At 35.8% G+C, this 14588-nt stretch overlaps 1 protein-coding gene and 1 non-coding gene across 7 annotated transcripts; one reads left to right on the forward strand and one right to left on the reverse strand.

Annotated features, from left to right (window-relative positions):
• Nucleotides 1–746: 746 nt before the first annotated feature.
• On the reverse strand, nucleotides 747–9260 carry LOC120087869 (diacylglycerol kinase 5-like). Of its 6 annotated transcripts, XR_005484717.1 has the most exons (14): nucleotides 9007–9258; nucleotides 7844–8053; nucleotides 7613–7735; nucleotides 7381–7509; nucleotides 6957–7042; nucleotides 6726–6846; nucleotides 5794–5842; nucleotides 5482–5564; nucleotides 5177–5238; nucleotides 4162–4236; nucleotides 2847–2934; nucleotides 2591–2707; nucleotides 1439–1573; nucleotides 1205–1347 (listed from the first exon to the last, which is right to left on the reverse strand). XR_005484717.1 is itself a non-coding variant. In XM_039044837.1 (13 exons), exons 1-13 carry the CDS (start codon nucleotides 9091–9093, stop codon nucleotides 1021–1023), a joined length of 1557 nt encoding a protein of 518 aa, XP_038900765.1. In that variant the 5' UTR covers nucleotides 9094–9255; the 3' UTR covers nucleotides 747–1020. The 6 variants fall into 6 exon arrangements, 5 of the variants coding, with proteins under 5 accessions (XP_038900765.1, XP_038900767.1, XP_038900766.1 ...); XM_039044837.1 differs by lacking the exon at nucleotides 1439–1573 and having other exon boundaries at nucleotides 747–1347; nucleotides 9007–9255; XM_039044839.1 differs by lacking the exon at nucleotides 1439–1573 and having other exon boundaries at nucleotides 747–1347; nucleotides 8985–9255.
• Nucleotides 9261–13089: 3829 nt separating this feature from the next.
• Nucleotides 13090–13192, forward strand: LOC120089537. Its single transcript, XR_005485213.1, has one exon. It is a non-coding gene; the product is annotated as a small nucleolar RNA R71 (small nucleolar RNA).
• Nucleotides 13193–14588: the final 1396 nt, after the last annotated feature.

Genomic DNA, 14588 nt, shown 5'->3' on the forward strand with positions numbered 1-14588 from the left:
ACCGAGGTCGAACTGCATGCAGAAGTCGTAAACCAACTCCAAGATATTCCTGAATTGCATAACTGCCAAAGGGTGAAGCTTATGCAAATCATACTCCATAGTGTGCATCTAAAAATAATGTACTTTTTTTTTTGCTATGTTAACTAAGGTACCTTCCAAAATGACAAAGAAACAGTGGTTAGCTTTTAACATAAATTAAAATCAAATTAATTTTGTATAAATGGGTGGAACATATAGTTTTAATTATATTTTCAAAATATGATATTTCACATACATAATTATTAGTATTATAAAAGATGGTAGTAGAAAAAGTCACACGCGGTCTAAAATAATCTACATTCAAATAATGTTATAATTCAGATTACAGTAACCTGCACCCCAAACACAGACTATTATAACTCAAACTACAATACTCTACACCCCAAACACAGACCACAATACTCTATACCACAAACACAAACTATTATAAATCAGACTATAACAATCTGCACTCTAAACACAGATTATAATAATACACAGTTTATTATAATCCACAGACTATAATACCCGAATGCCCTCTTAGTTTTTTATAGTGGAAAATAGTTACCAAAGTTTCTTCTTGTACAAGAACAAAAATTTGTTTATCTGCATTAAGAAAAAAAAAACCTTTTGCTTCAACTTTTCAACTCATTAGGATAAATCTAAATAAGCCATTCACGTTCAAGAAATTAGATAATAAAAGAAGAAAATGCATTGAAAAGCCTGGGTAAAGAAGACGGATCACTCTCTGTTTTAAATAAAGGAATAAATACCTATTTTTATTAAATAGGCAACATTATGGGAAATCAAGCCGATCACTGTAAGTACATGAGCCTGCTGTTCACATAACAATCAATGATGATGATCATTCAGAAAAAAGATAACTATAGCTACAATCAACGGTAGGAGAATTTGAACCATCGACCTTATGGTATATCGGATGTACCAATTGAGCTATGCTCCTTTGGCAAAAAAGATAACTATAGGTATAAGTGTTTGTTTTCAACTAAGATGAGAAATATCAATTTCATCTGGAATCTTAAAGGTGGCTGCTGCACCAAATTTCCTGAATTCTTCCCCACTTTGCGTGGAGTCTTCTTCAAAATCCTCCTCTTCTGAATCCTCGTCATGCCTGCTAGGTGTTGAGGGATCATTAACACTTTTTGATCTGCAATTATGGGTAGCAAGCATGTTGACTTGGCCAAGGTGAGAGATTTCCACAACAACAGATTCATTTGCAGGGAGGGGTTGCTTCCAGGGTTCCCCATCCATCCTCATGTATGTGTGATCTGCTGCACCTTTTTGAAACTCAAACCGAATGCGATGGGCCTTGTCCCAAATCAGAGGCAAAATGTGAGTAAAATAGAACAGAGACACAGTGAATGAATATGCTAAAACAAATTCAGAACAATATCTATACCAGGAGAGATACATGATTCTGTCAAGCACAAGGTTAAAGACAAACTTACAACTGGAAGTACTATATAGTTATAGTACATCCTACTTGAATGAAGACCTATAGTGATTATACCCTCTAATCACTAATCCAACCAACCTGCATCAAGTTCTGACTTTTAATCATGAGACAAAATCCCTTAACAGTGATAATATACATGTTGTCACAAGACCATCACTATTCCCTTTGTTCTCATAGCATTGTTGACTTCAACCTTATAAAAACTTAACATAATGTGTATTACAACACTAGTTAATCCAACGGGTCATATCTTGGATGTATATCAATAAAACAAACAATATAACAATGAACTTTTCTGCATTTAGACCAAATTATGTCGGAACCTCAGGATAGATGGATGATTGAATGGATTTCGGTAACCAAGTAGACTCCAAATTCACAAAAGTATAGCCCACAGTGGCAGCAGTTAACCTCAAAGAATGTATTTGATCAATGAATACTTTGGAAGCGCCCTTCAATCAAAAAAAAATCTTACAATTTTTCTTTCAAACATTGCTCAACATTCTGCTCTAAGTCTAGGTATGCTTCATATTCACACAAGTACTAAAAGTTTAAGATTACTATGGAAATAGAACATAATTATGAGATTTTTGGTTGTTATGAGCATTTTACCATAGCTTATATCCCATATGCTGACGGTTATGATCTACAACCGTAACACATGGAAGTAAACAAATCTATATCTGCTTTCAAAAGCCTTCTTTGGGCTTGTATAATGAAGATGCAGTTTACCAAGATGTCTCAACTTAATCCCTAATCTTTAAGTTAATTATCAATTTGGTTATTTATCTTTTACAATTCTCAATTTTACCCTTATTACATTAAAAATTCTCAATCAAGTCAACCATGTAAAATCTACTGCTTTTTGTTAACAAAAAGTTGATGTATTAACACTTCTAACAGTTTCTTTCTTACAAAAAGACCTAATTAGGATTTTTTTTTTAGTTCAAGAAAATGTGAGGGCAGAGAGATTTGAATCTCTAACCTATCAGTCGATTAAATTATGCTTTGTTTGGCAGTGGTACCTAACCTAAGAATTAGCTAATCTAGATTAGAGACCCTGTTGTGTCCCCAGCCCTTTATTCTATTTCTTACCTGTGCAAGGCGAGTTCCATGTCCTTTTGGAGCAAGCAGAACGAGTCCATGCCAAGCATCCCGAAAGCCAACAACCTCAAGAAGGCCATCATCAACATATGGTGGAGTTAAGTCTCTCTATGAACATATTTCATTAAGGAATGACATCAGATACAAAAGGAGAAGCATGTGAAAATAATTAAAGCATTCTACCAACATCAGGATTTAGATATGCTATCTAAATAAAAAAAAAAAAACACATAGATCGGGGACTAACATCACGCCGCTTTCTGTTATTAGGTGTACCCCATGGATTGAATCCACCAGAAAAGCTGGGCAAGTTAAGGCATACGATTGACCTAATTCTGTAACAAACATAAGGGTACAACATTTCATAATAAGAAAGAGAAGCATATGGTATCCTAAGAAAGGGGTCCTATACATTAAAGAACGTCTGACCAGAATTTCTTTTTAGTTCTCTGTTTCTAAAAGTTACACTTGCTACTTCACTATCACTTTGGTAAACTTTCCACTTTTTAGGAAACACATTCAAATTCTAAGCCAATTTCAAAAATCAAAAACAATTTTTGAAAACCACTTTATTTGGACCTTGTTTTGTAACAATTTGGTTTTTTGTTTTTATTTCTTAAAGATTAAGCCTATAAACACTTCTTCCACCTCTAAATGTCTTGTTTTGTTATCTACTTTTTATCAATGTTTTTAAAAATCAAGCCACATTTTGAAAACTAAAATAGTAGTTTTTCAAAACTTGTTTTTGTTTTTGGAATTTGACTAAGATTTCAACTCTTTTATTTAAGAAAGATGCAAACAATGGTAAAAAATTGACAGAAAATAAACTTAATTTTCTGAAAAATCAAATGGTTACCCAATGGGGCTTTAGTTTTCAAATTCTGGTTTTGATTTTGGATCATTTTTTAAAAAAAGGTAAAAAAAAAAAAAAAAAAGGTTGATGTAGTGCTTATGGTTTAATTTTCAAAATTGGAAAACAAAATGTTACCATGAGCACCTATAACTATTATCGTTAACTAAGGTGAGAGAGGAGGGGTACTATCTTCTTGCCAGAATAATTATCAAGACTGTATGTGACACAATATGTATCTATTTAAAAAAAAAAAAAAGACTGTATGTGACACAAAGTTAATAGTAGTACTGATAAGAAGGAAACAATAAAATGTAGGGTGCTGGTTTCAGTTTCCAATTATAAATTTTAAAATAATAGTAGTGCTATTACCAAGAAGACACGTTTTCTCCAAAAAAAGAAAAAAAGAAAAAAGCCAAACTCAAATAAAAGAGATGCATCAATACTTCCATAATTGTTCTTCTGCATGTCTTGCAACAATTTGGATGGAAAAATATTATAGTCATCAAATAGTTAAAAATAAGGGTATGCCAACCGTAAACAAAGTGACATTTGAGCGAATTGCAGTCCAAAAGAAAATCAGATCAGTACCAATAGACAAGGAAATTATTTGAAAATTTAATACGAATTTGAATATGGTTCCAAAACAGGAGTTATTTGTAGAAAGTAGAAGAGAGTCCAGTAAGTAACTTTGAAAGCTGAAAAACTTTACCCATGAGGTATATGCAACGGTTTCCAGTCACCATGACATTTCATGATCTCAACCTTAGCCATTTGAGCTATATTCCTACAGTGACAGGAAACTAATTAAACAAAGGAAAGGGAAAAAAACTGAAGGTTAATGCAACATATCATTCTTGCATTACATTTTGAATTAATTAGGAGAAATACCCATTTTTTAAATTAATTTTTGACCGTTTTACACTTATACTTTGAAGTCATTTTCCATTGTAATAAGAATTGTGGTGTAATTGCTCGGGACTATCTGTAAATTATTTCTGCCCAAATCTGATAACTGGCAGATTTGCCCTTGTTAAAGATCTTTCTGTGGTGACTACTAGAGTTATAAAGACGTGGTTTAACCCATTCTAAGGTGACTACAAGGGCCAAAAAATTGAGTTTTTTTGTTGTGTGGAAGCTATGCCATGGGGGAGTCAATATGATGAATAGAGGCATTGCCATGTTTTTTAAACCGTCGTTGCTGCAATCTGTAAGAGGCAAAAGGAAAATGAAGACCACCTATTCTTTCATTGTTAATACAGGATACTATAGCAAGGGTTAGAAATTTAAACGAGAGTTTTAAGCAATCTTGGGATCTCCACATAGCAGTAGCAGCAAGGGCGAACATATTCCAGATGTTACGGGGCCATAGAACATAAGAGGGCTAAAATGTTATGGATCGAGTTAAAGGAACTCACTGGAGTTTCTTGAAATAATGGAATGAGAAGGTGGTAATGACGAGAGTTGGGATTTGGTAAGATGTTGTGAACTTGGCTAATTAAATGGTTTGATATGGAGCTCGTATTTCCATCTTTGTATGGTATTCCCCGAATGCAATTTATACTAATTTTAGTGCATCTTGTAAAGTCTCCTAATGGGCAGCCAGCATCGTGGGGATTGTTTAAAACCTCACAAGGGACGATACATTGGGAATTTTGTGTACCTCATCATGGTTAACTTTTCACACACAAACAAATAAAATAAAATATAATCATTTGGATACGAACATGGATGAAGGATGAAACAAAGGAGCAAAAAACCAGGTGCTGCCAATCTTTGCGTAGGTACTCTGGTACACATTACGAAGAAAAGGTTAAATTTTGGTATACATGCAATAACACTATAATAATCGAAGAGTTAAATGTGCTTGACAAATACATCCAAGAAAGCTTAGACGTTGAAGCTCATGTTTTGATGATTCAATGTTTTTAAAATCAATTGTGTTTCTAGTATCTATCATCTCATACATAGATTTTAGTAATGATTGAAAACTAGTCTGAAAGCAAATTCATGATGAAATTGTAACGCTTACCTGATTAACTAACTGATTCTTAAATTTTTCAGGATGCAACTTTCGCTCAGAATGAAATGCATAGGATACTTGAGCATCCATTCCTATAATCAAAACAAAGAAACCACTCTCATGTCGGAGACCATTACCAGGATTATTTCAAACTAAAATTAACAGGGTACAAAATCTAAAACAGTAAAGGCCAAATGTGAGGCATGCTGAAGTAAGAGATTTTCTTTCTGGAAATGATTTAGGACATATCTCCTGTGATATATTACAACGCTTAGTAACATATTGAACTTTTATCTAGAAGTGCCATGGAAATAGTCTTACCCATGCTGAAGTAATTCCAAAATCCCCCACGGAATGTGAGGCAACCTTCCTGATAATCAATAAAATACTTCAGGACATAAAGAGGGCATAAGATTGACTTATGTAAAGCATAATTGAAAGGTGAAGTTTCTTCCAAAAACTGAAAAACAAACAAAATGAGAACTAGAGGCCACCTTTCCAGAAATAATACTTTTTATGCGTGTTGAGTTGAGTGCATAACCTTTATATAATTTCAGAATCTACGTTAAGAATATTGCTAAAATATAAAAATGGAATTAATAATTGATAATGAACTAAGCAATTATGACGTAGAATTAAGAGAAGATGACTCCGGGAAATAATTTATATAAAGTAGAATCAACTGGCCTTCCCAAAAGACTTTGGTTTCTAAAATATAAATTACTTGTATTTTTCAATCAAACTTCAGGGTTCCGTTAAAACTGCTCATTTCCAGGGATATAAATTGAGTTATCTATCGGGTCTTCATCAATCATAAATAAGAACTATATTAAAGACTAGTCCCAAAATAGAATACCTGGACAAACAATAAAATCTAGTCATCTTATCCAATATTATTGATATGTAATCCCGTCAAAATACAAGATTGCTCCTGTCTTGTGTTCTGAATTTCTAGTTCAGCGATCAAGTATCTTCTGTAGAAGTTAGCTTCAACTTCAAGTAAGACCATGTAGTTAAGTATCTTCTGTAGAAGTTAGCTTCAACTTCAAGTAAGACCATGTAGTTTTGCAGGTGTTGAAAATTGGAGTATTAGACCAGTAAGTAATTACTTAGATGATGATGAGTTGGTTTTCATGCAGAATTCTTTGAGAGAAAATAAGATAATTAACTAAGATTTATTAGAACATCAAAATACTCTTTTACGTCAAAATGCAACATAAACAGGGAATATGTTCCACATAGCATGTAGTTACCACATTGTCTTCACCCTCAGTGACGCGATGAAATGCATGTAGGGAATGTGGTAGTTCAAGGGGAGCAATAGGATCCAACGAGCCTTCTGTTGGAGCTCTCATCCTCATCAGAATGTGCCAACTGTCAAACAACAATAACACGACCCATTACGGCTTTTGATAAGAATAATGCAGAGTTTGTCATGAAAACATATGCAAACATATGTGCATCAGCCTTTACATCCTTCTTACTTGTCTATTTTCATTTCCTTTGCTTTCAGGACTTGATCTAAAAATGAAACCACAGAGTTAGGATCTGTTCCAGGATTCCTCTTACCCTGAAATTAGGAAAATATTTTTGTTTCAATTCTTGTGCTGCATGATAATAACCAGGACGAAACTGATCATTATACAGATGCGCCTGGTTGATAGCAAACTAAACTGCACAGTTTTTACAGAAATGCATGCGCTCTTCAAATGCCAGGCCTATCGATAATGTTTTCAACATTAACTAACATTCTAATCAATAAGAAAGTGGCAATTAAATACATTAATTCTGCCTTCAATAATATTTGCACGACATCCTGTGCAATGCTACAATGTTAATATGCTAACCAAACAGTGTGGAAAAAAAAAAAAAAAAGCAAAAAAGGAAGGGGGGAAAAAAAAACCTTACCCAACCAAATGCAAAAGGAAGATTGTTTCCAGTTCCTAAGGGCACTGTAGCAATTGGAGGCGGATGAGATAACTTAAGATCGCAAACGACTCCAAGAAGCCAGCCAGCTGTTCCATCACCCCCTGCAACCTGAAAGATCAAATGCATCAAAGATGAAGTTTAACAGCGTACCTTCCTAAATCATAAAACTTTGAACTTGGCGTAGATATATGAAAAGAAATCAGAAACTCACAATTAGTCGCAATTTCTTCTGAATATCAACTGCAATTTCATCGCCATTAAGCTTAAGCTTTTCAAGATTCAAGAAGATTCTGCGCAGCACCTCATCAGGAGCTTCTTCCCCCAAATCAAAAACCTTACAATTAGTCAGATAGAAGTCAACCAGCCGTAGATTCAGTAATTTTCTATATAGCTCCCTCAAGCTGACAAAGTACATATAAAATCTTTGTGACCAAAAAATCACCTGTTTCTCATTGAGAAGAGAACGATATGTGCTAAGGAGACTGCCACCAAGCTGACCACCACTTCTGGAGTTGATAAATACTAAAACAGGACAATTTGGAACATAAGGAACGCTTTCAACTTCCGCATCAGGTCGGAGTATGTAATTGGGGATGATAAAATCCTTAAAGAATTCAGGATCATGGTGAAAACTTGCCGCCATTGCTTCCAGCTGCATCATTGTATGATTTGCATCATCATTAACGAATTTTGGTAAAGTGTTCATAAATTATGCTCGCAGAAAAATGGGTATCACAAGTCTGATTTATGCAGACAACAACGCAAAATAGAAATCCTTAAATCACATAAAACAATAATTTGCAAAGTTTTGGGAATAAGTAGGTTATGTGAATACCAAAAGTTGCTCAAGATAATACCCATTCTACATTAGTCGCCTAAATCGTTTGAGAAGAAAAACACAAAGAAAACACAAGAAATGAAACTTAATCCCATGTATTCCGTCCCCAAATAGAGATTATAGATCCCAATCCTGATGATTAGGACTCAATGAATCACGGCCAAGTGTAGGTTTTTAACCGATTTCAGATCTCTAAAACAAAAATTTTCACACGACCAATGCTTTCAGAGAAACACCCGTGATGGGGATCGTCGATTAAGCACAAAAATTACAAGTCAAAATGTAATTTTACGACATTGTAAATTACCAATGTTGCATGTACAGAATTGCGCAAGATATTAAAATTATATACAAATTATACGAAATGACCCACTTGGAAAGCGAAATAGACAAAATTCAGAATAATCAAGACGTTAAAGCACAAAAAAGCGCAAGGAATATCCGTGGTCTGTAAAAGATCAATAAAAGAAATCAGCCGGAAATTCCGAATTTTCCTGTACACAGAGAGAGTTGAACATTTCCAGAGAAGCAAGAGATCAACCAAACAGAAAAGTTATACTTTCTAATGCTGTCTTCCCAGTTGGCGCCTAGAAATGACCGTAAAAATGGCGGAAGAAAAAAGAAATAATATAGAAATCTCACAAAAAGTGGATCAGGAAAAGGAAAAGCCACCGCCTGAAAAAGCCACCGGAAAACCAAATCGTAGACGGAACTATATTAAAGAAATCTTAAAACTCCTGCCTACCCAGTGGGCTTAAAGTGCATACACAGCGAAATATTATATATAGAGAGACGAATTGGTGGGAAGATTCAGAAAGGCGCGTTGCCGTTGACTGCTTCAGACAGCTACACATCCATCTCTCTCGCGCTCTTATTTTCTTCAGTTGGTTTAAGAAAGAGAATTGTTGTTTATTATTATTTTAAAAACTTCGTGACCTTTTATTTTACAAGGAAGAAGAAGAAGAAGAAGAAGAATATTCATCTTCCAGTGAACGTTTCTGCCGCGTGGACTTCACTCGCCTGCTTTACAAGCTGCAGCCCAATTACAAACAATTAATAATATCTTTTTCTGTCTTCTTCTTACATCCAACAAGTTGCTAAAATAACGATTCATGTCAATTATCACTATCATATTAAATTTCGAAAAAATGCATTCCTCATTTTCCTCCATCTCATTTATGTTAATATGCAGAAAAATTTAAGGTCACGTTCACTTTAGTAAAAAGGCGTAGAGGGTTCTTAATCCAATGTATCTGAAAATTACGTCATATTGTTACAGTTGGTTAACATTATTGTTACTATTCCAGAGATAATGGTACTATTTACTATTATCATTACCGTTATTGTTACTATTTGACTCTTAGAAATAACGGTAACAGCATGAAAAATCCATAATTCTAAGTAAAGACGATTAAAAATAATTCAATTACATTTGTGATTCAAACTCATTGCAATCGATTCATCAATGAAATTCCATTACAATTATATCAATTTTCATTATGAATTGGTAAATGTGGCCTAAAAGGAAAAAAAGATATACTACTTTTAAAGAGAGAAAATTTATCACGTGATAATTTGTAGTTAGATACTTGAATGGGTAGAGTGTAGCAGAGGAAGTTGAATTAGGTTGAGTTGATGAATTATATATTATTACGCGGTTTTCTATAAAAAAAAATATTACCCAGTACTTAAATGTTTTTTTTTATAGAGAATAAAGAACCTTCAAAACTGATAGCATAAATTAGTTGAGTTCATGCAACAAATATCATGTAACATTGTGTTAAGTCAGGGGAGTAAAAAAATGTGTTAAATTAGGGATTGGAAAGAGTTTTTTTTTCCCTTCCTTTTTATTCTTTAGTAACTTCTTTTAGTTGCGTGTGTAACTAGACTTTTCACAAATGAAGGTGGATCCCACAACATTACGGGAGTATTTGGTGGCCTATAATAGGATGGGGTTGTAATATAATGTAATAAAAAACTCAAATGTGGATTGAGCATTTTGGACGCAATTTGTAATATAAAACTTATTCCGTCCGACAGTTTTCAACCCAACCCTCTTTTTTATTGTTTTCACGTTTCACGATCTCATTTTTGTTCCGTATTCGATTACTCATGTCATGACATTAGGAGCGGGGGCGTCCTTGCAATGAGTTTGTACAAGATCGGACCATGAAATAAGTCACTCTTACTTTATAACGTTGTTTATTGTTTAAGACTGACTATTTCAAAGTGATGACCTAGATAACTTGACCTTAATCTTGAGCTAACTATGAACTCCTCTTTATTCAGGATTATCCTTAGATTTGCATGGGTGAGGATTGACCCAACAGCGCCGGCTCAATAAGCCTCCTATTTCAAAGTTAAGACCAGGTAGATAATTAGGGACATAGGGTGCAAGATGGAATTAACTCATACCCGCTTTCAGGGATAATAGAGAGGTTGTTCCCTTAAGTGCTGATTTCGGGTCTTGAACAAGGGGCCCCACTCTCTCATTGGCCCAAGAAGAACTCCGTTTGATGATCGGATCACAAACCAATTGTTCATTAGATGATCAGTGAGACTTAAGGAACAAGAGGTAATCTCGGAGGTAAAATAGTCATTTGACACAGCCATTATTACGAACAACCTGTGAAAGGTTAGTTTACTAATCATGATTATATCGAGTAGACATAATATATCTACAGTGAGGGGAGTGCAACTCTGGGCTTTAGTGGAGTAACCCAGTAGTTAACGAATGGGGGTTAATTCAGTGTAAAGAATTTAGCCAATTAATCTCGAATCGTTGGAGCCCATGATCTGTAGGTCCACGAGGTCTCCCTACTAGCTCACAAATGGATTAGCCTTAGAATAGCGTAATAAGTTAATTTGAAACGTTTAAATTAGAATTAAGGGAATTAGTAGTTATATGTGATATAATTAAATGTTTAATTTTGGAATTAAATGAAATTGGAGAATCAATTAATATTTAAATATGATTTAAATATTAAATTCATGAATAGGTTGTTGGTTCCAAGGAATGCATATTTCAAGTGTCCAAGTAACTGTTTCAACTCGAGTTCTGGTGGTTCTTCAAGTGATGGACGCGTTGGTTTTATCCGCCGCTCACTCAGACTTGGCGGCTCTGATTCCTTTAGGGTCTCCTCCAACGTGAGGACCTCACATATGTGAGTCTTTTCTTCAGGCAACTTAATACTGTTTAGTTGATAATCCTCACTATCTGGGAATTTTAATGCATTGAGCACATTAAACTTCACCTCTTCATTGTCCACGCGCATAGTTAATTCACCTTTATGCACGTCAATTAAAACTTTCCCACTAGCTAAGAAGAGGCATCCAAGGATAATTGGTACCTCTCTATCTGCTTCGTAGTCCAAGATAATAAAGTCTGCTGGGAATATGAGATCATCAACCTTCACCAAAACATCTTCAATCTTCCCTTCTATGTACTTAATTTTTCTGTCAGCGAGTTGAAGGGTGACAGAAGTAGGTTGTGCTTCACCAATCCCCAATTTCTTAAAAATTGATAGTGGCATGAGATTAATGCTAGCTCCTAGATCACACAACGCCATGACCCACATATAATCCTCCTATCGAACAAGGAACTGTGAAGCTCTCGGGGTCCTTCTGCTTCTTTGGTAGATTATTGCTTAATAACGCGTTACATTCCTGCGTTAGCGCTATCGCTTCTTTCTCACTGACTATTCTCTTCTTCGTCAAAATGTCCTTAAAAAATTTTACACATGTTGGCATCTGCTCCAAAGCCTCTATAAGTGGAGTATTGATGTGTAGCTGCTTTAGGAGCTCAAGAAAGCGTTTGAATTAATGTTCATCATTCTTCTTTATCAGACGCCTAGGGAATGGTGCGTTCAGTGACACCTCAGGCTTTCCCGCGTTATACGTGCTGGTTTTGGCTTGTAGTCTCGGGCATTCTTTCTTCTTGATCCATTGAACGTGTAATGTGTTCTTTCGAAGGACTGCTGTTTCTTGGATTCCCTCTTCTTTCTTCAAGAGCTCTTCCACTCCGCAACGTCACCACGTGACATTGCTCCTTCCCATTATTGTTCCCAAGTGTTTCAGTATTGCTAGGTAGAACTCCATGCTGCCTGTTTTTCAACTCGCTTGCTATCTGCCCTACCTGGATCTCTAGGTTTCTGATTGATGACGCCTGGCTTTTCAGCAACGCGTCGTTCTGGGCTATGTACTCCTTCAATAGGTTCTCAAGCGGAGATCCTGAGCTCGATGCCTATCCTCCTCTATTGAAGGGCTATTGATGTTGCTGATGCGTTTGTTGAAATGCAGGCGGCGGTCCATTCTTTTGTTGATGGTTCGCCCCTGGGTGATGCTTCTGCTGATATCTTTCTGTCTAAGAAAAATTCTGATGGTTTCTCCATCCAGGGTTATATGTATTAGAGAATGGGTTTTTTTTTTTTATGAAGCATACTGACTGAGGGTTTTGTGGACACTCAGTATATGAGTGAAGATCTCCGCAGCCCATACAACTAACCATGGGCTGCCCAAACGCCTCTACCTAATTCACCTTCTGCTAGTTTGATGTGTTTCCCAGCGTTATGTTCTGCAGAAGGCTGGTCATCGTAGCCACTTGAGTAGAAAGAGTGGCTATTGCATTGGCATCAATAGAATTAACGTTCTGAGATTTCCTTCTCCTGTCATTTCTTCCATCATATGTATCATCCACCCATTCCATATTGTGTTTAGCAATGCGGTCTAGTATTTCTTTAGCCTCAGTATAGGATTTGTCCATAAGTCCACCAGTCGCTGCTGCATCAGCTGTCATCTGTGATGCTCTATTCAGTCCTCCATAAAACGTCTCCATTTGAATAGTCAGTGGTAGTCCATGTTCGGGCAATTCTTGACCAAGCCTTTAAAACGCTCTCATGCATCGTTTAAGGTCTCAGCATCTTCCTGTTCAAAGTTCATAATTTCTCGATGCCTCCTTGCATTGGTGGTAGGTGGGAAGTATTTTTGCATAAATTTTTCCACCAACTTGTCCCAGGTGGTGATTTCACAAGGCTCCAATGAACTCACCCATTGTTTTGCGTCATCACGCAAAGAATAGGGAAACAAGGACAGCCTGATCGCCTCTGGGGTGATTCCAGGAATCACAAATGAATTAGACGTTTCCAGGAAACGGTTCATATGGGCGTGAGGGTCTTCGCCACAACCACCCCCAAATTGTCCAACAATCTGGAGCATTTGGAGCATAACAGATTTCATTTCGAACCTAATTCCATCTGGCATTGGGTAATGCCTGACAGTTAACGGATGGTGGATCTCATGGCTAAAGAGTTTAGTAAGCTATTCACATATCGTTGGAGCTTCAAGCTATAGGTTCATAAGGTCCCCTTGGTAGCTTGGATAAAGTTGAGAATCAGTTTTTGGGTCAGTTTGAAATGTTCAAATTGACAAGAGGGAGTTCTATTATATATGATATAATTGAACTGATTAATTATATATGATATAATTGACTAAATGTATGAGATACATTATTTTGGAGAAAATTAGATATAAATATGATTTATATCAAGTAGAGTTGAAAACACTATAGTAGATATATGTTATCAAACTATAGGTGAAGAATATAATATGATTATATTTTTTATTTAATTAATTAGGCAATTATGAGATAATTGGCCGAGTAGTTCTCCGGAATCGTGTGAAAGTGGGAAGATCGAATTCGGTTCTTGTAACTGAAGAATAAAATGAAAATTGTTTTCATTTTGCAGGACACAAAAAGAGACGCAGAAAATTCGCTCACGGTGTGAAAGTATACGATCACTTAGCGTTGATAGCCTATACAATAGCACGTATCGTCCTAAACGATCCCATATCCATGCACTAAACGATCGCCCGCGATTTCTAAACAATCACTTAAGTTAACTATACGATCGCTTAGCGCGCCGAGCAGACCTAAACGATCGCTTACCATTTGCTATACGATCGCTTAGCAAAAACTACACGATCGTGTACCTTTTTCTAAACGATAAGCACTCGACTATACAATAGTCTTCTACTATCTCCCACTTGCTTGTTCATACTACACGGTCGTCTTTTCCTCCTCCCTTTATCAATTCCATCAAAGTCGACCCTTTGGATTTTCACTTCAAGAATACCGAGGGTTTCAAGTAGCGGTGTCGTCCCCAGTTGCTATTGGTTTGTGCACTATTGATTGTGTAGACGACGTGGTGCTGTTAGGTGACTGTTTGCTGGGCGAAAAGGAGCGTAAAGGAGTTCGCTTCTACTAGACTGAGTTTGAGTGAAGATTTTCTTCAGCTGGTACGTTTACTCGATCTTTTGTATTTTATTTTTTAAAGCATGCCTATAATTAGTA

This window comes from Benincasa hispida, chromosome 10 (assembly GCF_009727055.1).
Source record: "Benincasa hispida cultivar B227 chromosome 10, ASM972705v1, whole genome shotgun sequence".
NCBI lineage: Eukaryota > Viridiplantae > Streptophyta > Magnoliopsida > Cucurbitales > Cucurbitaceae > Benincasa > Benincasa hispida.

What these genes read in the sequence shown, in the direction of transcription:
- LOC120087869 (XM_039044837.1), bottom strand. Translation starts at nt 9,093, where the DNA reads ATGTGTAGCTGTCTGAAGCAGTCAACGGCAACGCGCCTTTCTGAATCT. An exon ending in TTGGAATTACTTCAGCATGG is followed by an intron (nt 5,565 to 5,793) that starts GTAAGACTATTT and finishes TTTTGATTATAG; the next exon opens with GAATGGATGCTCAAGTATCC. An exon ending in CCGTTGCATATACCTCATGG is followed by an intron (nt 2,935 to 4,161) that starts GTAAAGTTTTTC and finishes TGTTTGTTACAG; the next exon opens with AATTAGGTCAATCGTATGCC.